At 35.7% G+C, this 26,817-nt stretch overlaps 1 protein-coding gene across 3 annotated transcripts in view; it reads right to left on the reverse strand.

Annotated features, from left to right (window-relative positions):
- DICER1 (dicer 1, ribonuclease III) overlaps positions 1 to 26,817 on the reverse strand; it is a 63,061-nt gene that overhangs the window by 17,047 nt on the left and 19,197 nt on the right. The window contains exons 4-22 of one of the 3 annotated variants that reach the window (XM_059473484.1): positions 21,581 to 21,773; positions 20,453 to 20,615; positions 19,939 to 20,069; positions 18,905 to 19,039; positions 18,008 to 18,168; positions 16,604 to 16,772; positions 14,063 to 14,535; positions 10,290 to 10,422; positions 9,163 to 9,405; positions 8,911 to 9,065; positions 7,476 to 7,608; positions 6,950 to 7,025; positions 5,700 to 5,839; positions 3,108 to 3,287; positions 2,053 to 2,266; positions 1,818 to 1,971; positions 825 to 1,007; positions 406 to 511; positions 134 to 309 (exon numbers count right to left, since the gene is read on the reverse strand). In XM_059473484.1, coding sequence (XP_059329467.1) covers positions 134 to 309; positions 406 to 511; positions 825 to 1,007; positions 1,818 to 1,971; positions 2,053 to 2,266; positions 3,108 to 3,287; positions 5,700 to 5,839; positions 6,950 to 7,025; positions 7,476 to 7,608; positions 8,911 to 9,065; positions 9,163 to 9,405; positions 10,290 to 10,422; positions 14,063 to 14,535; positions 16,604 to 16,772; positions 18,008 to 18,168; positions 18,905 to 19,039; positions 19,939 to 20,069; positions 20,453 to 20,615; positions 21,581 to 21,724 — 3,269 coding nt within the window. In that variant the 5' untranslated portion in view covers positions 21,725 to 21,773. Of the gene's footprint in view, positions 1 to 133; positions 310 to 405; positions 512 to 819; positions 1,008 to 1,817; positions 1,972 to 2,052; positions 2,267 to 3,107; positions 3,288 to 5,699; positions 5,840 to 6,949; positions 7,026 to 7,475; positions 7,609 to 8,910; positions 9,066 to 9,162; positions 9,406 to 10,289; positions 10,423 to 14,062; positions 14,536 to 16,603; positions 16,773 to 18,007; positions 18,169 to 18,904; positions 19,040 to 19,938; positions 20,070 to 20,452; positions 20,616 to 21,580; positions 21,774 to 26,817 lie in introns of those variants that run through there. The other 2 variants (XM_059473486.1, XM_059473485.1) reach the window with 2 other exon arrangements.

Here is a 26,817-nt window from a genome sequence, read left to right on the forward strand (position 1 = left end):
TTCAACTGTGTTTCACTGAAAAGTGCTATGAGTTAAACAAGAGTTGCCAGTTTCATAAACCATACAGTAATAGTTGTTTCCACCTTGCAAATTACAGATCATACTGAAAAATACCTATTGAGAAAATACATGCCTGAAATCTGCAGGAAGTGATTTAACCCCTACACCAGCATCAGTGGCTGTTTGAGCTCTCAGTTCCTCTGCTGTCAAAAGGCAGTGCAGGCGGTAAAGGATGCTGGGGAGGCAAACTGCTTTTCTCCACAACGATGCTGGAATAGGATGTATAGCACAGAGCTCAGGAACCAGTATCTGGGAGAGGAGGGGGAAGAAAAGAATATTCCTGGTAAAGGTAGCCATCAGACAACTATTAAGAGAGTCCACTTGAATTCGATGCTTCTATTTTACCTGTTTATTCTGCAAACTTTCCCACTTTGCTTTCCTCTTCTCAGCACTGCTTAGTGGAAGTGCTTTTCCCTTCTGATTCAAATGGCGAGGAGTCAAAAGATTAAGTCTAAAAACCATGTGAAAATACTGTGGTGTAAGTACATAATTAATGACTAGAACTTTCTAGCCTAAATTTTCTTAAGTTTCTTAGCATTCAACTTCAAAGCACTGTGAAGTGACAGCACCATTATCTCTGGTAAAAACCAGATTCAATTAATGGTTCTTGTTACACAAGTTAAGTATCTCTCAATAAAAAAAAAACAAACCAGCAACTATTTTGGAAGACACAAATCCTCAGCTTTATCCCATATTTTAAAGAAAAAAAAAGGCACTTTACTGTCAAACTACAAACATCAGACACAAAATATGACTGTTGTTACCTCGAAGATGTGTGGTCCACATCCAGCAGTGGCTGGTTAAGATTGGTAAGGTCAAGATTATACTTTGTTTTATAATATTCAGCAAAAGTTTCATATTCAGGGGAAGGGAATTTACTCAGTGGAGTAAGATCAGTGTATACATCAGCTACGTAGAATCGATGAGGCTGATCAAAATTTCGGTATCTAAAAAAATAATATTTTGGCATTAAAGCTTTTGTTAAGTTCTTCATGTTCTAACATAATCAAGAGATTAACAGTTGAACAGTGCACTAGAGTTTTTTGGTTAATGAGGGTTCTTTTTGTTGTAGAAAACGCTTATCAACCTAACTCAAATGCTAAATGAGAAATGTGCTTTAAGACAAAGATGAATAAAGTCAATCTATAATCTGTGAAATTTCCTCTACAAGATAAACATTTAAATTAAATGGAGGATTTAGGTCTTCAGTATGTAATACAAAATCAAGCTCTGGACAACAGTAATGCTGAAAATGATAATTTCTTAATTCAGAACACCTAACAATAAAGTTTGATAATTTGGATTTTTAGCATCTGGTCTCCAATGTGATATTCTGCATCAGTAGAATTCCTCTGAGTTCCTCTACATACAAATACTGTACTACCGCATGTCTAAACTGGCATTTTAACCAAGTCATCCCCTAAATAAAGTTAAAATACAAAACCTTAAATACATAACAAGGTAAATTCACAAGCCTTTCAAGGACAGTGAAGTTCTTGCATTACAGGCAGAATATTAATATTAAAGCCAGACTGTGGCAACATTTTTTTGTGGATATCCTACTAATATCCTACTAATATAAGATTAACTACTGATTTAAAAATCTTTAAATTATTTGAAATGCTACCACATACCTTCAGACTAACAGCATACAGTTCTTTAAAAGCAATTCTGCTGCAGATACTACTAACATGCCCTTATTACAAGTATTTGTATAAATACAACAGGTACACACCTACACTATGTAGAATACTCACCGTGGAATGATAACTGCATCCTGGTAATCTTCTAACTTGAAAATAAAAGGCATTTCTTTTGTATATTGTGTACTGGGAATGCCTGTACGTGCCTCAGATTTCTCAATGTCTTCCATAAACTTAAAGTCAATGTCCAAAGTGCTGGAGTCATCAACTTAAAAAGGAAAATGCATAATTCAGTTTTCTAGGCTGAACTTTTCTGACAAGCTGTAAATTCTAAAATTTCTGTTCTTACCAACATTTAGAGGTAGAACACAATAGGCTGAATCAGCTTCTGTAGGTTTGAACTCTAGTGCAGGTTTCTCAAGACGAAGAATATGTGAAAAAATGTACTGGTGGAGTCGTGTTATCAGCTCAAGCATTTGCAGAGACAGAGTAAAACCAGATTTCTTAAGTTCAATGGATATTGTAACCTCTCCAGAGCGAGTATACACAGGAAAGTGAGGAATCTAAACAAGAACAAAATTGAAAGAAATCACAAAAGAGAATCCAAAGTGGGATTCCTTTACAGAGTACTGTCTGCTTAGTGCGGATTCTGAGGTAATGCTTGACTGACTCTACAGCAAATGGGAACAAACAGGATCAGAATTTTGAACTGCGATGATCCTTCAATTACAGATGAGACTCTGAAGGTTAAAGAATGACTGAATTGGTTTTCTCAATAGTTCTCCTTGTGTTTTACAGTTCTTCTCTTTATTAAAGCTAAGCAGAAAAGGAAGTATTTTCAATTATAAAGTGAGAAATGTGAAAGCCAGGAATATTCCTGTAACATCTTCTTATGTGGACAGCAGAAAACACCATTTAAAAAAATCATCTTCAGCTGAGTCTCACCATGAGAAAATGCCTACTAAAAAATTTCTGAAGCAAGAGATGCCAATTTCAACTAACATAGCCCACTTTTTCTGCTGCTGCTGCAGACTAGGAATGCTGAGAGAATTTGTTACCTTAGCTTTTGTATAGATAAGGTAGTACAGTGCAGGCCACCTCCATAGCTGGTATGTCTACTCCTATCATATCTCATACAAGAAAGGAGAGAAATTTTGGATTTGCCAATGCTAAATACTAAATTTCTAAACCAAAAGTTTGGCAAAAATAGATGATTCCATCTCTAAAGGCAGAAAAAGAAGTGGTGACTTGACTGGATGGACAGTGTTGCTTACTTTCTGAGGATTACTTGATACAAGCATAATTTATGGTCATTTCCAACTCTTCACTCTGTTGGGTGGGGAGTAAGTATATATGGAAAATAACAGGTTGCAAGGCATGCAGAACAAGGAAACAGTTCCTTACTTGAGGTATAGGTTTGGCTGTCAATATGCCAAAACATCTTGTAGTATCCTCAGGAGGATATAGCTTTCGTCTCCTGAAGTTGAGCTCATCAGGTAGAGGAGTCGTTAACACCATTCCTATTACATACAAGTAACAGGGCTGATCAGGTTTGGGATAACTATCCCTCAAACACTCTGGAATCTGAAAAAAAAAAAAAATTAAAACATTAACATGACAAAAATCAGCAAAGTCCACCTAGTTGTTTTTCTCTGAATAAGTCCTCTTAGGTTTATTTGGAAACACACTGTTAAAAATAAGGAACAAAAAAAAATTTTTCTGGGCTCAAGTAGTGTTTTCCTTCTTAAGCAAAAATGTTTGGCCAGCAGCCTGGCATAACAGCCATGAGATTTCCTTTGTCCTCAGTAGGTGAGCTGGGTTTTCATAAGACGACTTACCAAAAATTCTAAAGGAGAATTACTAACAACCTGTCCTATCAGTCCCCATAAAGTTCCTGTAACTTTTCAAGTCGATACTAGAGCTCAAGTGTCTGCCCCCAAAGTTGAAGATGCCTCTTCACATGGAATCATTCCCTCAAATAGGTATATAGGTGGTAAGTGCATTTGGACACATGCAGCCTCAAAAGATTGCTAAGGTAAGGTGCTGGTTCCTTGTGCCCCCTTCCCCCCCGTGCTGGTCCTGCTGCTGTGGCTCTGGGAGGGACTTCACCAGAGAGACACATCACACTCTGTAAGCCAGCACCAGGGTAGTGGCAGCCCCTTTCCCGTGCTTCTCATAATTATTCTGGGCATTCTCCTACTTTGCTATTTTCTCTTTCCTTCCTCTTTTATAAAGTTGTATTATGGCTTTGGATCACACCATTTAAGCTTGCTTGTATTTTAATCCTGCTTTCAGGTATGCTTAGAACCTTCCTTTCTGCAGTAGTGGATGGAGGCAAAACATGCCTTTTCTCACTTCAGGCAGATTGAAACAAGCTTTGATGCAAATGTCTGCATTTAACCAGCAACACTAGAGCACATTTTATGTCCAAGACCTTTGAAACTTAACAGTAGAACAGGAAAAAGAAGGAAAGTGTACATACTCAGGAAAAAAAAAAGCTTGACTGAACTTACATCTTCATTAACACAGATTCTTTTTCCAGCAGAATTATTTTAAAGTATCAAAAATGTTTTGATACACTTGGGACAAAGACACAAGCAAAATTCAATACACTGCCCTTTCATCCAGGTACTACACTATATGAGTTCTCTCATTACAATTCTAGCTGGCAGATGTGAATACTTGCAACAGCCACAAGCACTTTTAATTCTGCTGCTCATATTTGTCATGGACGTTAAGAAACCATGCTTCATGTTTGGTAGAAGCTCATTACTTTGCAGGTCTCAAAATTATCCTCCTGTTTATCTAAAAGTAAAGTGCAATACATGTAGTCCTGGATTTTAAAGTTACACTGCAGTAAAACTATGGCCTTGGCTTAATGGAAAATTACTCATAAATTTAATAACTACATTAAACCCAAGAGGATCTTGCAGACCTTAAACATTCGCCAAAGCTTCTTTTCCAGATGTGAGAAGCTGGGACAAAGGCAAAGGAAAGTATTCTTAGATTCCCTATTAAAAAAGAAATAACTGAGAAAGAATGATGCATCACTTGACAAATCAACTCCTCTGAATGAGACATCATAATCTTGCATTTTATGAATCACCCCAACTCCAATCACTGGTGAGGTAAAAGGACAGAGAAAAGCATTTGTAACAAGAAATACTGTGCAAAAATGCAAACTGTGCATCTTTGTGAAATGCAAAGATTATCAGATTCTATGAGTTACCTGTCCTATTCAAAGGACCTTAGACAGAACCTGTAACAACTGCAGAGGAAAAAGGAAGGTTCCAGAGTAGTTGCAAAATACTCTTACAAAGCTTATTTTCTCCATTTTCTCCTAAAGTATTTCCAATTCCCCCCCAAATACCATTTAAGAAGTCCAATTTTACAAGCTGGTGTAGTTGAAACTTGTTGCAACAGACTGTGAATACATTACTTAACACAGAGCTGTACTTTCTTTCAACAGATCAAGTATAATATTATAAATTATAATATTTAGAACTACTTTAAAAGTAATAAAAAAATACAGGTACACTTATTTGATATTCTAAGATTTAAACCAGGAAATATGAAATTCTGTGTTCAACCAGTAAACCAGGCATCCAAAAAAACCCCCAAACATATTTCTGTATTAAGCCCGGGGCACATCCTTAGTGTTCAATTATTTGTCCTGAAAGCCAGTAACAAGGTACAGATTTTACAGATTATTAATGCAGGTCTATTTTCTTCTCAGTTATTTTCACACTAGGCAAATAAGTGTTTGCCAACAAGCCCTACAGAAAGTGAATGTTCTCTGAGCTTACAGGCATGTTTCCAAAGCATGTGGTACCATAAACTCAGGCAGCACTGCAGGCTTCCACAGAATTAGAACATCAAAGTAAATACAAGACTTGTAAAAATTTCTGATCAGCTAAGATTAAGAGTTGGCAATTCTGTCTTATTAGTACATAAAGTATTAGATCAGAGATCTGGACAGCAGTAAGTGATACTAACAGCTTTAGGATAGCACTGTCTTCGTTTTGTAGAGCCTGGCCTTCCTGGAACACTGGTTTCTTCTTCATCATGTAAATCGAGTTCCTCCTCATATTTAACCGTTTCTTTACCAACTGGCATCAAATGATCATCCAGTTCACCTGAATATTACAACAGAGTACAAAGAAATAGCATTATGAACAACCAAATCTTGGTTCCTTCAGATACTACACAGTAGTGAAACTGCTTGTGAAAACACCTCACATGTAGAGTTCTAAAATACATGGACTACTGCAAGGCTCCAAAAGAGCAACTTTGCGGAAAGAGTGATGAAGACTGAATTTTCAGAAAAACAAATGCTTATTTTTAGTAAAAAAAAGTCTTATATTTAATTTAAAAATTGAATTCTTTAATGAAAATATCCAAAAATTCTTTTTGCCCAAAAGTGATCTCTGACTAACACACTTACTTTAAAATCACTCATATGGAGTAATACAAAGGAAGAGAGAAAATTTATATTTCTCTATCATTCTAAAGAGTAAATCACTGCTGTTGAATGTGCATTTCCAACACTGGGTAGAGCTGCCATCAGGGTGCCATTCTTGGGTATATTTGTTGGTATGAATTCAGTGTTCAAATGGTTTAACTCAGAAAAAAAATACAAACCTCAGGCCTGAAATTCTTTTTTGCTTAAAAATACATAAATACTTCCATACTTCATTAAAAAAAAACAGTAACACAGAATTATCTTTAAAATGTTCCACAATTAAGAACATGCTCCATTATCCTTACTACATAAAAAAGCTGAACTACAAAGTTCTATTTTTGGACCATGTCTTAGAATACAGTAGAGAAACCAATAAATTTAGGGTTGCATATTTTACATTTTGTCACAACTCACATAGAAAACCATGTTCTTTCAGCTGTAGGGTGCGATCCCTGAACTATAATCAGTATCCTCTACAGAACAAGACTTTTTTCCCTATTAAGTATACTCAATGCCCAAATCTTCGTCGCTTGTACTAATATTCATTTTGCTGTTTAATATGAAATTTGTTAAGCAACCAGATTTCCCTGGAAAATTTACTTCAGCTTACAAGTGTAAGCTAAATTACTAAGTACATGACCACATCACAAAACAAGGCAAGTGAAAGCAAGTGGCAATAGATGGCTACAGGAGAAGGGCATGTACATATACAACATCCATATCATATGCAACTTCTCATCTATAAAATACACTTTAACAAAGAGTTTGTTTTTCTAGTTCTTACCAATTTTGTGCAGTTTTTCACAGCATATAAGAGCGACAACTCTCTCAGCCAGTCTTGCACAACTCATTGGAGGGCCCTATAAACATTTAAACACTTTGTAAAAACTGCGGTTTACTAGCAAGTTACTTATTGTGTTTAGTGTAACACAAACATTTCAAGCAAGCAAAATTTTTGTAAAAACCACATTGATGGCAGTTTTGTGAAGATATTCAGGCTTGTTTTTCCATAGAAACCAAAATTACAAGAACTCAACTATACTACTGATCAAAACCAATAAAGGACAAGTGCATGAAACAACAATGTACAGGGGAGAATATCTAAATATTTTTGCCTTTGGCATAACAAGTAACTGATGAAAAAAGAATTATAACAAAAACAGACAGTGATCTAAAACCAGTTAGAGAGTACTGTACAGAAAAATCTAGCTTTCATTACCAACAGTGCAACTAAATCAAGAAAAGGCACAGATCATTCTTAGCCCAACATATTTATGTATTTCCATGCTTTTCCTTGCCCAAATACCTACAACAATTGAAGCTCGAAGAGGTGAGTTGATTGGCAGGTAGAGAGTAGAGTAAAATGTATGGTCAGGCAGTTCCCAGGTCTTACACTTGGGAGCCAGGTGTGTAAATGGATCACTTGGTAATCTAGCGCAGTACCTGAAGGGACAAAACATTTTACACATCATCAAAACGTGCAAATTGAAACCTGAACACATTTCAGTGGAACCTCACAGTATTGGTATGAATGCTAGAGAAGATGATGTACACTGTAAAGGTACACTACTGACTCACATTCAACTAACTTCTGAGCAGAAGACCTCCAAGTCCTTTATTACAAACCTGGTCTCCAGAAAGGTCACTCCAGCTTGTAATGATGCACAAGGCTGTTTCCTGCCAGGTCCCAGGGTTCCCATTATGTCTCCTGAGTTTACTGTTGTCTTACTCCTCCTGTTTATCATGGTTTCCCCCTCCTGCCTTTCCTCCCTTGTACTGACTTCCCTCTCTCCCAGCTTGGTATTAAATAACAACAGCCTGATGTTAAACTGTGCTAGATCGCTTAACAGTCCAGAAGCAATGCCACATACACCCAGCTGCCAGACAGCCTCTGAACCATTTACCATCTGCCATTCATGCTTCAAATCTGACTGCTTTGAAAGGCTTTATTTATCAGACAATCCATCAAAGTGGTCTGCATCTCCAGAATTTAGCTGCTAAGGTAGTACTTTGGCAATTGCATCACAAGCTTTACTTAAGTAAATGACATTCACTGTTTTTCATAGTCAACCACTTCATGACACCAGAGATAAAAATCCCTCAGTAAAACTTGGTTTCTGCCAACCCCCTTTTATTTATGGACCTAAAAACCATTGCCACAAGGACTTTGTCCACAGCATTCCACATGACTATAGTTACATTGACTGGTCCATAGCTCCCTCGATCTTCTTCCTTGTCTTGTCTTCCACTGAGAACCTTCTCTAATTACCACTCCCTTACAGAGTTGATATTTGAGTAGCTCCCATTCTGTCTGGTGGACTTTAGTTACTGTGGTTTTGTTTGTAAAGAGGGGAACAGACTGCTACCACAAGTGTGAATATTAGAACTGGAAGATTTAACTACTGTTTTAACAGTTTGTTTATTTATTTTTAAAACTAGCTTGACAAGAGCAAAAATGCAAATTTACTACACATTTTGAAGCTGAATGTTTTCAGAGAATTTAATTAAACAGGAATCAATGTCACTATATTTGTTATCAGAGCTAGAACCTCTGGTAGGATAAAGACAAAGAAAGCAAATAATCCCTTCAAACCTCTGTGACCACTTTTTTTAGGAGAGAAGATTCTGTCAAGGTGCCTAAGAGTAAATGTGTATGAGTATAATACCCCATGCATCCATGTTGCGAGATCGACTAAGAAATCTTTCAGTCAATGATATGAAGTAAGAAGTGAATATATCTCTTACCTATTTATGTGTCCAATAGCAGTGTTAATAGTAACCCTTGGACTGTTCTCATCTGGCCTCAATACATAGGGTGGAAAGACATCATCATCATCAACAATGGGTTCAGTTTCAGTTTCATTGGCATCAACAGATTTTGAGCATTTGTTTCGGAGGATCTAAACATTTCAAGAAAAGAACATCATGAGAGGTCTTTCCCTGAAAATGTAGTAAGATACACTTAAAATCCCTAGGCCCATTCCTTTGACCTCATACCTTCTCAATTGCTTTGTATGTCTTAAGATCTTCTTCAAAACTTTTGATTTTGTCTGTATCTGCTAACATAATGTAATTGGAAATTGGTGCTCTAGCTCTTCCTTTTGACTGCACATAGGAACGGTACTCTGTGGGCAGATCAAAACGCACCACCAAGTTGCATTTGGGTATGTCAACACCCTCTTCCACAATACTAGTAGCAATAAGCAGGTTGGTCTCATGTGCTCGAAATTTTCTAAGAACCTGCAAAAGTAAGGAAGGCAAATTTTACAAGATCTGTTTCCATCATGGAATTCAACAAAAGATAATAAAACCAAGATGAGTGGCTCAAACACTCCCAAAACATGTCCAGACATGGAAACACAAAACTATTACAAAGAATCTTTTCAGAAACATAACAAGACTATTTATCAGAACCAGCAGATTTCTAAGAATAAAATTAGGTATCACAGGTGTCTAAGAAGCTACTATAACCACTAGGAATGGAGAGGATCCCCCTTATTTACTTAGAAGTTTTCAGTTGTGATGTTAATGAAAAAACAAATTGTATTTTCAGGACACCATCTTTTCCCAAACACTCCTGAGGGCTGAAGCATCCTCAGGGGACAGAGCTCATTCTAGAACTGGCACTTCTGATATTTATACTATATATGAAACAATACTAAGGAAAAGTGTGGTGTCTGGAGCACAACCCAGCCAGGATGAGCTGTAATAATGTAAAATCAGGGGGTTTTTTAAACATTTTAACATTTAATAATTAAACAAATTCACATTTAGAAAAGATAAATATTAAAATCAGCTGAACTACTGAAAATGTCAGTAAGCCTGACATTCTTTACATTTGTAACATATTATATTACCACTAACACAATGCAGAAAAATTAGATAATGATCTGACTAGATATAAACATGAATTTACATGAAGTTTTAATTTGTTTGTGCAATGTGTCTCCAAAACATTTTATTGTTTTACAAACAGCTGTATCTCCAATAAGTAAGCATTATTGTTAAAAAAAGCTATAAACTTCTAGTGACTGTGCCCCAGACTCTGCCTGTTGATTTGTTTTCAAAGGCACACACACACACACAAAAAGGGTATTGCCAGTTTATTTTTTTTTTGAAGTTACCTCTTCCTGTTTTCTAAATTCTACTTCCATCTGCTTGTTACGAGGCTGGTTCTTGCCAATGCCATGTCCAGTTATAAAATTGCTACTGATGTAAGCCAGTTCTGGATCTTGCTTGCCAGCTTCTTTTATCAACCTAAAAATATTACACGTGTTTTTAGAAGTTACACAACCTACAAAATGGAGGAAAATCTATTATTTGTACGACCTATGTTAAAAGGAAAAGTGGAAGCACGACAATTAAGTCATGTTAACACATAAACTGACTGCAGTCTTCTCAAAAACCACTGTAAGGTTATCACAAGATAGACTGCATACAGAAACACATGGAGAGCTCATGCATTTTGTGCTTCACACACATTTCAGACCTATCATGCTAAAACTCCATATTTTTAAACCAATCTATTAAGGCTCTCTGTTGTTAAAGCACTCTACTCAAAATTACTTTGTTAATCTTTTTCTGTAGGCTCTAGCTGATTTTAGAAGATCTGTATCTGCTTCCTCAACAAAAGTATGTTTCTTCAGTATAAAATGTTAATTTCTAGGTTAAAATGTAAGATTGTAATTCTACTTACTATCAGAATATACATTCTGTTCAAGTACACTGGTGACAAAATGTTGACCTGTTTTTCTCAGGGGTGATGCTCAGCCTACACAGTGAGATGTTCACTACTTGTGAAATTAACCCAAATAGAGGATGTAATACAATTCTTTTAAAGGAGTAATTGACAGGGATGTGAGGAACTCTCATGCTCTCTCTTTATTTCCACTCAGTTTATCCTTTATGTCATAGAAGCAGAAAAGGCTGGCTTCTGCGTTGTTCTGATTTCACACATAAGGTAAAAGATAGCTCACCTAAATAATGCATGAAATCTAAAAATGAGTCATTTATGGATTTAGAACCACAATTACAGTGTGCAATCCAAGTAAGTATGCTGAAGCATCATTAGTCAATCAGTTTTCAGGATGAACAGAATTTGGAATTACTTAACTGCAACAGGCTTGTGAACAGGACAGCCAATAAAAATCAAGGTATTATATACAACAAATAATCCCTTGCATGTGTCACTACAGCCATCCCACTACTACTCTGCTCAAAGCACATCTATCATGTCCATTACCAGATGCTCCCCACAGCCAAAGAACAGACTGTCTCTCTCTACACCTCCAGCAGTAACTCAAACCTTTCCCCAAAAAGTCTCTAGCATTTCTGTCTCACACAGAAGTAGATGGATGCTGTGCCAGCCCCCAGCTATAAGCCTACCATCTGCCCAGCAAGCTGCTGCCAAACCAGAGGGAAAATGCAAAGCTCTCCCTGCTCTTTCTACCCTTGGGAAACTACTCAAGTCTAGCCCCCTTTCCTAGTACCCATTTTAAAAAAAATTTATGGGAACATAAACCTTGAAGGCTTTCCTCTTTTGCAATCTGTTAAAACTGGAATGAACAGAGAGATAGGCAAGAGGACAGAAAACAGGCATACAACTTGCCATCCTTAAGGAAACAAGACTAGAAGGACCCTCCTGTGCTGAAGTGCAAATGTGGTTTGCTAGTTCAGGGCCAAATGGAGTTACATTTCTGTATTTGGAGTTACATTTCTGTATGCAGTCCAGGCTCTTGAGACACAGTCAAAGAAAGTATGGGTTAATAACTGGATAGAAATATTTTTTTATTTCTTTTTCGATATGACATTTCTGTGAGGTCATACAAATTGAGTTCCTACTTAACATTTCAAACATTCTTACTTTAGTTTACTTGTATAGAAATAGACAATAAAAAGCATCTGAATAAACACTTCATAGCAAATCTTAGCCAAGTTCCTGAGAAACATATAGGACTCCAAACTAATGATTAAAAAAACTATTTGTGGTAGGTAACAGGTGGTGTTTTTCAAACACACAACTTCTGCTTTTCAAACTTCTGCTTTCAAACCCTTCTCTTAAGGGAGCTAAGAAGCACTTACAATGCAAATGGAAGGGAACTGGGCTTTAGAAAATGTCTTCTATTCTGAAAAGAAGCTTATAGGCATCAGAACTGAACTGTATACATCAACTTAAACACTGAGCGAGCCACTCCACCGAGTGCAATAATAAAGACAGAAAGTACAACTCATGCCATCAATTTTGCCCATCCTAGATTTCATAAAATGGTATTCTAAATGTACCATAATTGTGTTTTAAGAAAAATTATACTTCTGTTTGAACTCAGTTCCATTACTGGAAGTAGCTATGATACAGTAATTCAAACACTCATGACTTTCTCATTCAGTAGAGAGTCCTTCCCCTATACATAGCCTAGGTATAGCTGTCATCAGCAGAGGCCCTTGAAATCAAATGCACTCTGCTGAAGAAGGCCTACAGTGAGCTTCTACACCAAAGGCTTCCAGTCTGATGGTCAATACAATATCATGTGTTCTGAAATCAGGTGCTACATGAGGTAAAGGAGCATTTTGAGAGTCTGGCAGCTAGCTTTCAGAAGGTGACAAAAAGTTACATATAGTTTTATATTTTGCTGCCAATAACCTCTACAAAAGGCGCCTAAAGCTCAAAGATGGCAGAATTTGATCATCTATTTAATCTAGACTCTGTATTCTGTCAGGTTCAACAGCAGTTAGGATATTGTATAAATCACAGAATACAAGAATGAATGCACAGTGGAAAACCAGTATGATTTAAATCACATTCATAACAGAACAGAGAAGAAAAAAGTTTTCAGAATTCTGTTCATTCCCTATAGGGAAATGAAATACTCATTTCAGCTCAGCAAAAGACTGTTAATGTCATTTCTTCAGGACATATTAACAGAATATGTTCATTATGCTGAACAGCTTGGTTTGCCTCATACTGCAGATTTATCTGAACATATTTAAAATGCAAAAAAGGAAAAGAGAAAAGATAAAAGTTGACAGAAGTTGACATAGGCAAGTCTGCAGATGAAAGGATGTGTTATGCACTTATTAACTCAAGCAAAAATGTACCAATAGAGGGGTCAGATTTAGAGGTATCCAGAATGCAATGAACACCTGGCACAGGACATTTGCTACACTATCAGAGAAACCTGAAAAAACCTGAAAACCAAAACCAGGATAGGTGAATCAATCATGTCATTCACAGTTTGTGGCAAATGGCTTTTAAAAATTAAGTGCTATACATAACTAACATGTATCATATTCAAGAATAAGAACTGATAAGGAACTACAATACTGCCAGTTGGCAAATACTCCCACATTGATATTTTTCTTGGTGGAGACTTTAAGAAAGCACTCAGTGTTTGACTAAATAGGTGCTTTATAAACATCAACTGTGAAAGCAGTACTGGTAAATCTTGAGAGATATTTGGGCAAGGGTAAATTTGATTTTCTCTAGACTTGGATCATATAATATTGTGATTTAGTAGGGTAGTGGTGAGATTTCCAGAAGTACTGAACTCAGTAGGCTAGAGAAATTTTCAACATCCATTGAAAATATAAATCTAAAGGCCAATTATAACAAATCAGTATATGCTTATTTTACAGGTTTAGTACAGTATTTAACAATTTGCTTTCTAAAGGAATCAAATTAAAAACTCAGGTCTGAAACAAGTCCTTGAGTACAACTTTCAAAGACATACACTCTTCTCATATGCTTTAGAAATATTCTGTACGATCTCCTAAACCAGCTTTATGAAAAGAGTTCTGAAAATACAAAGAAATCCCCTACATATTCATGATATTAACATCCTGGCAGCTAAGTCTGCCTTTCTCCATCAGAATATTTTTTTTGTTAAATAAAAAGCTTTACCTATTTAGAACAACTGCTGTGTATCTTCTTTCCACAAAAATAATTCCACATAAAATATTAGTAAAGGGAGATGGGAAATTAGTCTCTGGCTTCTCTTTCTCCTCAATTTCTTCATCCTCATCATCATCTTCAGAATCACTCCAAGATACGTAATTATCCTGATTCCTATTGTTATACCATTCAACACTTTCAAACTGCTGCCGTTCATATGGTTTGTATTTGCGCAAGATTTCAAGCAGCTTTATTACTTTTGGGGTCACAAATTTCAGGTCAAGTGAGGCAGGCGAGAAGTGCTCTTCACAGAGTGCATGTATTTTCCTTAGGAAAGTGTCTGTAAACAATAAAAATTTCCTGTGCAGCTCCTCTTGTTCATGTTTGATATACTTCTGCAGCTCTCTCACCATCATCCCAGCTACCTTATCTGCACACCACGGTCCCAGAACAACCAACACAGCTCGACAGTCTGACAATATCTACAACAAATGAATTCAAGTATCAGTTCAAAGAGTACATTCATTAACTATTCATTTAAGACTAGGGGCTTTTTTTCTCTTACAGCAAAGTCTTTGTAAGGATTATGGCAATTTTTCTACTTAAAAAAATGCAGAAGTCTGTTTTTCTTATTTAGATGACCTTGGGAAATTTGCTGTTTCTAATGGAGCAAGTTCCCCTCCCCCCTTCCCCTTAAAATTATTACCAATCAACTTCAAACTGTACATTTCTGAATCTCCAAAAAACCCCAAACTTAATCAAAATTTTGTCATTTTTTACAACTGCAATTTGAAATTTATACTAAAAAGAATACTTTTTGAAGCAGCTAGATAAACAAAGCAAAAATTCTTATCTTTACTACATAACACAGAACTTATAGAATAAACAGTTTACTGGGCATTTTTACTTTATTTACTACTGACAGCTGGCAGGGTTTCAGAAGTATTTAATCAGAAAGTCGCACGGTAGCCTTAAGGTAGCCTTAGGAATTCTAGCCTAGGAAAAACAGAACACAGTATGTGTGGGTGGAATAGTAAAAAAGAGAAAACTATATCCTATTCATAGAAACAGAATAGGCAGTAGAGTACCATCATAATCTTATCTTATGAGATTGTTTCCTCCAGAAGAATGAAGCTGTCAGAAAATAAACTAGGAATTCAGAAATGGGGTACACTGATAACACTACTAAAAGGACTTATCATTTGGATGCCCTATATTGTACCAGAAGAACTACAATGGTACCATAACAGGACACTGGTTTTCAGCTGCTGCTTTCTCTTCCTTCTTCCCTTCTGTGAGGAAATAAAGAACAGGCTATCATCCTCTTGATGCTATCTTATCCTCTGTGGAGTTTATTAGTTCTAAGACTTGAGGGCAAAACTATCTAGACTAGGTGTAACTGCAATATAGAGGTTTAATACTCTACACTGCCAAGACATAAAGCACCTCAGTCTGAAACTTGTTTCTTTTCTTAATATGGGTGTCTCCATCTTCCAGAGAGCTACTGGTTTAAAACAAGCACAGAGGGCTACAAGCTTTAGATGCAGAGCAGTTAACCAACTCTTCTGAACTCTCTAAGTCATGAAGATTGCCTCCAGCCAGCATTCCTTATGTATTTTAGCCTATTATAATTTAGTACAAAAGTAAACAGGACTTCCAACTCTCATGCACTGTGATAGACTGCCTTATGTACCATCTTTCCCTCTGGCACAAATAATATTTTATAGACAGAGTCCCCAGTTTCTGAGAATGCTAAAGGAAACTGAAATATTTTGGGCTGAAGAAAGAAATACATTCTCCAAATTTCTCATGGACTGTTACAGGAATAGCCACAGTAGTGATTCACTACTGACTTCTTGTTCAAAGACTTACATCCCTACACAGCTGGCAATTAGCAGGCAGTTCCAAACCAGGAAGGCCAAGCAGGGTTAAAAAAGGTACCTGGACCCCCTGTGTGAGAGGTTCCTGCTAAACACTCCACACCTTATGGACCATCCTCTGCCAAAGGTCAGGACAACACAGGGGCAAACACAGAGAAGTCAAGTAAGACTTGAAATTCAAATTCTGTCCAAGGTGTGACACTAGTGCAATATTGTTCTAAGATAAATTACAGACACTGTACATCTCTGGCTGGAATTTTGGCCTAAATTCTTCCTTTACCAACTTTTAATACAACAGGGAAGAGTCCAAATTCTTGCTGAAGCCTTATTTCCTCTGTACTGAATTTTCAAAGATTATAGGAGATTGTGAAAATGTAAAATTTCTGATTTCAGAGATAAGGACCTACAACATCAGGGTGCAAAATTGTTTTAATGCTTTAAGCAAATCTGAATCTCAACTAAATGGAATTCTAATCAATGCTTGATATTGAAGCCCCACTCATTAATGGAAACAACTGCGTGTTAATGAACACAAAAATCAGAAGTCTTTTTGTTTCAGATCATCAAGGATGGCTAGCTAAGGAGGTTTCAGTTATGTAACATACATGGCAAAGAAAAACAGTAGCAAGGTTTCTATTCCCAGGCTTCTCACATTTCTTGATATCCTTACCTGCTTAGGAATTAAGGTAGAATCTCTTTCTTTTGAATGTACAGATATGTTGCAGTCATTCAGAAAAGCAAGTGCTTCGTCCAATTCCTTTAATAATCTTCCATACAACCCACTTTTGTCAGTATATGGTCCACAGTCTACAACAATCTCACATGGCTGAGAAGTATATCTGAATGAGGGCAAAGATCAAGTTAAACACAGCTTCTGAAAGCCAGAGCTATTTCAGCTCTTAAGGTTATACAGCAAACACAACAGCAACATGACATGTATTCAAGAACATTTCCTTCCCCACCATGAATCAATAATTAAAAATTATACAGTTAAACACTTCAGAAAAACCTCCACCTCCCAAAATACTGAACTACTTGAATCTAGATACTGTTCTAATACACTCCTAAAAAGAAGGCTAATATTGCTATTCTCATTTCAAATACTGGAAAATTTAAGCAAATTCTAATTATTTCACCAACATCTTCACTTGTTTTTCAATAGTGCACTCTCTTGCAATACAAAAGAAAACCAATCTACATAATGTAAATTTATCTCTCTAAATACATTGACACAAGTAAAGTAATTCTTATTCTTGAATGGCAGCAGGAAATGCTTAAAAGGAAATGGTTCAGACAAGTTCAAAAAAAAGCATTTAAAATGCTTATGCGTGGACAAAACACCTGTTCCATAACTTTCAACCTTTAACTTAACTTGAAACTCAACAATGCAGTACAGGTGGTAGAAGAAAACATGCTACACAGGAATCATTTCACCCTACTTTCCCCTACAACAGGTTGTTCCATTATCACCACCCTTAGTTTAAACAACACTCACAGGATTCTAGGTTCTGTAACTCACTTGCTCTGTTATTTAAGTATTTATTAGCTCCTCTCATATTCCTCTATCTTTCATTAGCTTTTAAAACCCAGGCTATGCATTTCAGGGGAAATAAAAAAGGCAACTTCTCTTGCATTAAGAGCACATTGTACTGTGGATGTTGCCACATTTTCCTAAATAGTGACATTATGGCATACACTGGATATGAAACAGTTACACTCCACACAAAAGAGTGCATTTTAAAAGTTCAGAAGTATTTTGTGAAATGTCAGGTTTTTAGCTTGGTGGTGTGTTGAGGGCTTTTTTTGGTTGTTTTGGGTTGGGTTTTTTCGTTAGAGGATCTGTTTTGTTCTATCTTTTGTTTTTTAACAACAGAAAATCACTCCCTACCAAGACCAATCAACCTTTATACTCCAAAGCCATTTAACATTCTATCTCCATCCTAAATGGACTATCAGCATCATATACACACAAACTTTTCTAAAATTTAGAAGACTAAATATTGCTACTGGTTTACTCCTCTATCCAAAATGAAAATGCAGGCATCAATTTACCAACAATCATTATAAAACACACCTGTCCAAGACCACCAAATCAGTTGCAGTTTCAGCATTGCTCTTCAAAATTTTCTCCAGTTTCTGGATCTTCTCCTCTAACTCAGCAGGATCACATTTCCCATTTAAAATGGAAGCTGTTAATCCCAAAATTCGAGGACATGATGGATAATCCTCACAGATCTGTGAAATCAAATCAAATTAAATTAATTAAAAAAGGTATCCTGCTAATTTACCTGGAAATTTACGATGCTTAGGCTGGAAACTTTTATTTCGATAGCAGGTGTTGCAAAAGGACCCAAACATTGAATTAATATTTTCTGTTCTACTGACTGGAAGTTAAACAGCCATCACATTTAAAGGTAAGTATTTACAACATGGAAAAATGGAAACAGTTAGCATTAAACAGAATACTCTTGTCATACCTACAATACATAACATAATACTTCCATGCCATATAAAAAGGTACATACGTTTGAAAAGGAATTTGGAAAGATACTTATTATGCAGGTATCTCTCACTTATATGCCAAAAAATAACATGGAGCCAATAATATTCTGGAAAGAGCCCCGCTAATACCTTTAGAGATAAGCATTTCAAAAAATAATAAAAAGTGATTAGCATATCTCATTCCCTAACTCAAATATTTTATTGATGAATTTTAAAAATTCCACTAATTCATTAAATTTAGCTTCTTTGTTAAAGACAGATTTGTCTTTAATCCCCACTGTAAAAATACAGTAAATACATTATTTTTCAACCACACAGTATCACTGAAGTCTTAATACAGTAATTTCACAGTCCCAGTAACATGCTAACATTGGTTCCACTAATATCTTTTTTGGTTTCCAATTCTCCAGCTCTCCCACTCACTTTTCTTCCTCAACCAATATATTAAACATTCATGCAATAAATGCACCTTCATAATCTCACGGTATGGATGATCCTGGATTGCAAGATGGCACTCATCAAACACCAGAAGATTAATATTTGACAGGGATAAATACTCATTTCTCAAAACAGTCAAAGCAACATGACATGTCATAACCAGAACCTAGATTGAAAGGAAAAACATGTCAGTACAAGATAAGTACAAGCTATCAGAGGTCAAGGTGAAGAAGGAAAAGTTTTCTGCAGGTCCTGTGAGACAGCATTGGCAAATACCAATCCCCACTGATATACCTACACCAGGACAAAAGAGACTAAAACATTCTCTACTGGAGAAAGCCATCTCTCTGGATGGGGGTGTATTTATATATGTCTGTATCTCTCCAGGCACGTGCTTAGTTAAAAAATGAACACAACAGACAACCTCAACAGCAACCAGACCACACAGTACAAGTATCATTAAATAATCCTAATAAATTAAGTTAGTGTCCTTATATGTGTCCCATCATCATGTGTCCAGCAAAAAAGATAGTTCTTCATAAGCTCTTAACTATCTGCAGCAGTAATATAAGCAGGATGTTATCAGAATTCTTTTTAAAGAAAAACTTATTTCTTGTACACTGACACACAAAAATTGAGTTTGTTGATAAAATTACATAGTTTTTACACTCATTTTGAACTTTACTAAGTATGGTAACACTTCCTTCTGTCAGAGTTCCTCAGACATATTCCATAAAGCATTACTAATGCTTTTACCAGAAAGTAAACCCCAAAACCCTAAAATTTAATAAAATTTTAATAGTATTTAAAGTACCGAATGCATACTCAAAATCTGTTCTGCAATTGACATAATGAACAAGTCAGGGAGATTGAAAAGAAAGGATTTAGAGATGGCTTTTTAAAAACAACCTGAAAACACCTATATATATTTGCCTCAAAATTAACATTCAAATATACCAATATGCTGGATTTCTCTTTAAAGAAGACTGAATGCATAATTGGAAGGAATCACTTTTGATCCAACCTCTCTGTTGCTTTGCTTATAGTTCTTACTTAATGCATTACCTGATGCTTAGAGAATTCCTGACTCCATTTCTCTTTTGTCCATGATTCAGTTATCTCCAAACTCGAATACTCTCCCACTTTAAGGTCTGAATGTGTCCTGACAGCTGACACTTGTTGAGCAACTTGATTCGCTTACGGAAAAAAAATAAATCTCATTTACATAAAGGTCTTCTTATACTTTACACATAACCTAGCACCACATTTCATAATGTGTTCTTTAGCTTAGTCTGTTAAACCATGTGCACATGGCAACTGACTCTATGAAGAACCATATCAAAGAAACAGAGTGCTAACTAAATTGCACTTCAGATTCAATGTCTTAACTGCAAACTAGAAAACAGAACATGTTTTATACATAAACAGATTACACTAAAAAGACAATGGAAACAAAAGATAAAAGTTATCACATCCTTGCTGTTGAAGGCTTTACACAAAAGTTTCTCCCAGCTTTGCTTTCAAAGAACTGCTGTTACAGAATATTCCACGGAAGTATTAGCAGTGTGTTTCCTCTTACCCGAGTTGACCAAGAACACAGTTCTTTTTCCATTTTTGTTGAAATCTCCCCTGATCTGATAGGACAGCTCTTTAGTGAGTAGTACTGCAATAAAAGTCTTCCCTGAGCCAGTGTTTAAGCAGACTATTGTATTATGATCCAAAGCTGCTTCAAGCAGTTCAACCTAGGTTAAAAAATAAGAATGTCCTTACTTAGAGTAATGCAGTGAAAAAGCTGACAAGAAAATAACAAAAGTGGTATATAAACTCAATAAAAGTAAAAAAAAAAAAAAAAACAAAAGTGATAAATAAATTAAATAAATTTAATAAAGTCAAGAAATAAAGTTAAGTATCACTTGAAATCTTTCAAGTGCCATACAATTAACACGTCTCTTTCATAATAATGTGTTCTCACAATCCTTCAAAAATACTAGCACATTATATATAGCCCAGCTTTTAAATCTAAAATCCTTCAGTACCACAATCTGCTCTCAGGTAGCTTTCTGCATGTATCTTTTTAATAGATGATTCTGTTGCTATATGCATGGTATGAAGAAAGAAACTACAGCTTTTAAATCCAATTGCACACATCAATTCAGCCCAATAAGCAAGCAGACTAGCTGAAGGTGATCCAAGTTTCTCAGTAACGCTAACAAAATGCTTCTGGGCACCTCTGCAGTGTAAAGAGAATTGGTATTCTAGAACTGTTTACCTGAAGGTGAAAAATCAGAGTACCCTGATGGGGTCTCTGACTTTAGAGGGCTGCTTTGAACAGGATGTGAACCAAAAATCAAAATTACTATACCATGTGGAAGACAAAGTGAGAGGTGGAAGGAGACATGATGTATGCATTCAATTGAGAGGCACAGTTTATTTGTCCCTAGCAGCATTCTGCAGAGAGTGGCAGGAGAACACTCAGCTTAAAAGCTGTTCTGCTCATTAGAGCAAACTTAGAAGAGGGAAGAGGGGATATAACAAATGTGAAACAAAGCCAAACTAAAGAATTAGCTCCTAACAGGTGGAGCTGAGAGACACATCCTGACAGTCTGCATCACACCACATTCTCCACCTGCTCTTGTTCTTTTTCCATTAATTAATGGATTTAATTGTACTTTTTTGGATGTTACTGTATTAGTACTACCACTAGTACCTGATATTTTCTTGGCGTGTAAATGTTATCATGAATTGCTTCTTGTTGCCATGGTAGTCCAAAAAATGGACCCATTGGGGAGGAAGCAGGGGTCATGAGCTGCAGTCCTGCCATGCTGAGGGATTGCAAAGCAGGGCTTTTCATTCATTCATCCAGTGTTTCTTTCATTGCATTTTTGTTCCAGCACAGCCTACTATGAGAAGAAAATGAAATGGCATTAGATACACTTGCAATCTCAAGCAGTAAGAGAAAATCTTTACCAAGAAAAGGACATTACTTGATTTTACTTACAGAAGTGTTTCTTCTCATACTATTTTCAGCAGAAAATGTTAATTTTAAATTTACAGGCACTTCTCCACTTGAAGATGTATGCTTATCAAAGTACCCCAGAAATTCAAAAGGAGTTGTACTTTATAGGACAATGCTCATTACAGGCATTTGGATTTACACACTTACATTTTAATATGAAGTTCCATTTATGGTCTGACAGAATTTCATTTTAAATTTACGCTTTAAAAAGTAAAGCTGTCTTAGCTTTATTTCAGGAAAGAAAAACACTGAAATCTACAGCACAGGCACAAGCATCAGATTTTCCATTTTTCTTTCCAACCAAAAAGGCCTTTGACAAATTAAAGCTATAAATACACAGGAATTTTATTCTAATTGCTAGGAAAATAACAGAAACTATACAAGAATGTCAGTATTTTCAAATAATCAGATTCTGATTAGATTCTTTTTAAGAACTGGCAGAATTATAGGTAATTGCTGATGACTCTAGTAAGGACTAATAGAGAATGGAATCCTTACCAGGTTAACCACCAACTTCCATAAGAAGACTGTAATTCATAAACAAACAAAGCATTCAGAACTTCATGACAACTGAGCACTACAGAACACCTTCCTACTGAGGCTATGAAGTTCTCATCATCAGGGTGTGTGTGCTAAAAACATCTGCTATTTGTCAGGAATTATCAAGGTTACAACAAACAAGACTAAACAAAAAAATTGCCAAGTAAAACAAACAAACAAACCCCACAACATAAAAACCTTTAGCCTGGGAAAGTGATTACGGCCTGATGATATAGAAAAATATTGCTGAAGTACACAGAAACATACTACATGAAATCTAAGAAATTTTGAATACTCTCCCTCCTTAAATTGGATACATATCCTATTAAAAAATCAGTATCTTCAAAAGTTAGTTTCCCTCAAAATTCCTACAAGCTCTATACTAATTTTAGCATCAATATGTGTTGAGAAATGCATAAAACTGATGATGTATTAATATTTAATAATTCATTAAAAAGGCATGAGGAAAAGCTAATTATTTTATTGCATTGAATGTTCTTGCTCTTCTATACAATAGGAAAGTTGCTAAAGTTTTGCAGATGTGCAGTAAGGAATAAAATAAATAAGAGCAGTATAATATGCTATCTAAGACAGAACCAGTAATGGTTATCAGAAATAACTGAAGAGAGAGAGTAAAAAAGGAAGCGGTACAATTAAATAAAAAATGGGGCACTGACTAGATTTCCAGAGGTCCCTTCCAACCCTAGTAATAATGTAATTCTGTAATTAAGAAAAGTATTCATTACACTGTTGCACTGTTATATGTTAATATTTTTAAATTAAATATTATAATCTGGACCATATCTAGACACTGATATTAAACTAGTATTAAATAATTATAGGAAGCCCTAAAAAGATATTAAACCAATGATCTCACTTTCCATCTCAGGTAAATATTGTAAAATAAAGAGAAGGCAATACATTGAACTACATGATCACTCCCCCTGCAGTCAGAAGTAATTTCACTTTACAGTAAGTGGTCAGATAAAGCTTCGTCTAAATTTGTTCAAGTGGCAGGGGAAGCCCTGAAGGACAGTGTGGTTAAGCTGAAATAACATTATACACACAGCTCTATTATAAAAACATATTTATCTTTTGTAGACAAACATTCAGTACTACATGCTACTTAGTGAACAAGGATATATGTAACTTCTTGAATTTAAGATCAGCAATAAACACACTTCCCCCTCCATCCAAAATGTTCCTCTTTAATATACAAAGTATGTTGATACCACTGGAATACTGTCTGATATTTTTATTTGAATGTCACCAAAACTGTCATAGTGAGAAGAAGCTTTAAAATCCTAAAAAAACTCAAAAGGAACAAATGTGCATTTCCACAGGACATAGTAAAGAACATGCCTGACATTTTATGTTTTTTTCAATTGCTTTAGGATGATCTCCAAACTCATGGCAACCTCCTCATTTACTTTTCACTCCTGTAATGTAAGCTACCATTTGAGACCAAGTATTTCATATTACCTAAACAGATAAAATGGATCAATATTGCTTTATTTAGCTGTAAATAAAGAAGAACAGTCTACATAAATCACAAAATCAGTATTATGTCATTATTCATTTCAGTTGTAATACAAAAAAAGGTTCCTGTAGATTCTTAAATTGTTTCTAAACATTTCAAAGAATGCATACAAGCACATGGAGGTTCTAACAAGGCAACTACAGCAACTTTATCTATAGAGTGTTCTAATCTGGCACAACTAAAGATGTTTTGGCTCATACTGTTCAAACCCCCTGCAGTGTCTGAAGAACACAAAGGTCTTCTGCATGACTACAGGATTTCACTGAAACAGTCTCAATCATACTTCTCTACTTGCACAGAGTAAATGGTGAAAAACAACTAATATTTGCTTTGTTTAAAATGAGACCTCACTGTCATAATAATTGCTAGAATGAACCAGGTAACCAAACGTTTTCCATAGTAATAGCTGAAGCTGATTCCTCAATCATTCTTGTACATAAGCCCAGCCACTTCAGTTATTTATAAATCACTTTAGATGAGCAGCTCCTCTTCTTTGTTTACTGCTCCACCTGCCATGTGTTTCTTTTTCAAATGATAAATACAACTTTGGGAACATATAAAATAGCTATATCACAACACCAGAAGGGAATTAAGGAGAGAAAACCAACTGTTTTTAAAAGGCTGCTAATACAAAACAAGTACAGGATCCAATATTACAAATAATTCACTTCTTTTGCTATGCATCTAGTAACTGTGATACCAGTTCAGCTACCCTGCTGTAAGAAGTAAGAGGATTTATGCTCACCTATGGCTCCAGCTTTATCTGGAAAGGCTGTGAAACAACATATACTCTAAACTACAACTTTGGTTTCTGTGTACCAAAACAGCACTGTGGGCCACTGCAATCATACCTGGGCAGAGCCTGCATGAGTCACAACATATTTGAAAGAACATATACAGAGAGGGAATTTAAGCAAAGTCAGGTAAAAAGAAAAAGTTATCCACCCAAATCAATGTTTCTTTCTGCTATACTAAGATTTCCTAGTCCTGGCCCTCATTTCTATGATTTGTATTGGAAGTATATAACGTCTGACAAGATCAATGTCAACATTATTATGGGAGTAAGCCAGAATAATGCAGTAATTGTATCATTCTAGAGTCTCTATTTCAATAGCAAGGAAAAATATCAAGTTCTTCAATAAAAGAAAAGCAGAACAGGATCATCTAGAAATAAAAAGGGAAAGAGCACATCTACTTGAAGAACAGATTTTAAATTGAAAACATTTGAGAGGTAAGCACATATGTTCAGAATCTATGGACAGAAAACTGAACATGAGCTAACTGAAACCAGCTAACAGTGAAGTGTAACAAAAAGTCAAACTAGTCCTGCTCAGCCAGTGTTGGGTAATAAAGATACTTTTTAAGAGGTTCAGTCTTTGTTCACTGCATTATTTTGAAACCTGACAGAACAAGAAACTGTAAGAACTTGCTGAAGCTCAACTTGGAGTGAGAAACACCTGAAACAAATCATACTTCCTGTGACTCTAGACTAGTTATGGAAGCTGGGTAAGGCTCAAGCTTATTTGTTCTACTTAAATAATAGAGAAAGTTTCAGTTTCATGGCCAGCAATCTTGAGGGTTTTAAGAGCAAAATTCACAACCTAGTGTCCTTATTTTAACGCACATTTATGTGAACAGATCATGATTCCATCGTTTAAAGAACTGTTTTTCAGAAAAATACACAATGTTGGAAATGAAGTTAACAACATGCAACAGCAATTTTTTCCAGTCTTCAATAAATCTGGAGCTGTGATGTAGGTTTTTCAGTCACATGACTATACCAATTTGAAGCCATCCCCTGGCGCACAAAAGGTTTAATTCAAGGTTTACTGCACTAGGGAATACAAGCCAAACCAACCAGAGGCTTCACCTGCAATGAGACATCCTGGATCCACTCCTGCTTGGAGGCCAGTTTAAAAGATTTTTGGAACAGCAGTGAGGTGCACAGAGAAGAGAGCAGTGTCCTGGGGATGCAACTTTCAAGGTTTTATCACCATTCATGAGCTTAGCTTGTGCTGTATTCACAAGTTAATGCAAACTATAATCATCTCCAATTAACAACAAAAACTTCTTACTGCCATTTGCAGTGTATTTAATTTGTTTCCTATACTGATTTGTAAATTTGTACGGAATATAATCCTTGTGATACAAACATTATTTCTGATGCTTTAAGATTTCATCTTTGTCCTGGAATGTCTAATTTATCCTCTAAAAACACTCTCAGCATCAGCCAAAACAAGTTAGCCTCAAGAGGTAAAAATAATCCACTTACTCTAAATGAAATAAACCACAATTTATAAAAAAATATTAATAGAACCTTGCTGCTTGAAAATTCTCTCACATGAACGCTTGAAGAGTCTGAATGCAATTTCTTTATAGCACTTTCTATGTTCAAGTGCTACATGAAATATTAACTTGCTGAATGATCTAACACAGAATTCTTACTTGGGTAAAGGAGGACCAAATAAAAAGAAAAAATGTAAAATATTACAAATACAAAATACAGAGTTGAAAATGAATGTAAATGTTAATATGCAAAATGTAAAATGTCACTGAGAATGTTCCATACCAACTTACATTGTAAGCATTCAAAGACAAGAATTGGTGAACTTGCAATATTTCTATGTTGTCTGCTTTCTAAGCTTTCTTTCAAAGTGTACTTTTTAAAAGGATTTGACTTTTTCAGTGATAGCCCAGAAAAGCACACTACTTCTTCCTAAAAAAGCAGTTGATTTTGTTAATATTACTCTGGCAACTTCAGTTCTCTTAAGAGAACTTAAAAATCCCAAACCAAACACTCTCAGTTTTATATGCCAAAGAAAAAGTCCACAACTCAAACATCAAACAA

Source organism: Ammospiza nelsoni, chromosome 6 (assembly GCF_027579445.1).
Source record: "Ammospiza nelsoni isolate bAmmNel1 chromosome 6, bAmmNel1.pri, whole genome shotgun sequence".
Taxonomy (NCBI): domain Eukaryota; kingdom Metazoa; phylum Chordata; class Aves; order Passeriformes; family Passerellidae; genus Ammospiza; species Ammospiza nelsoni.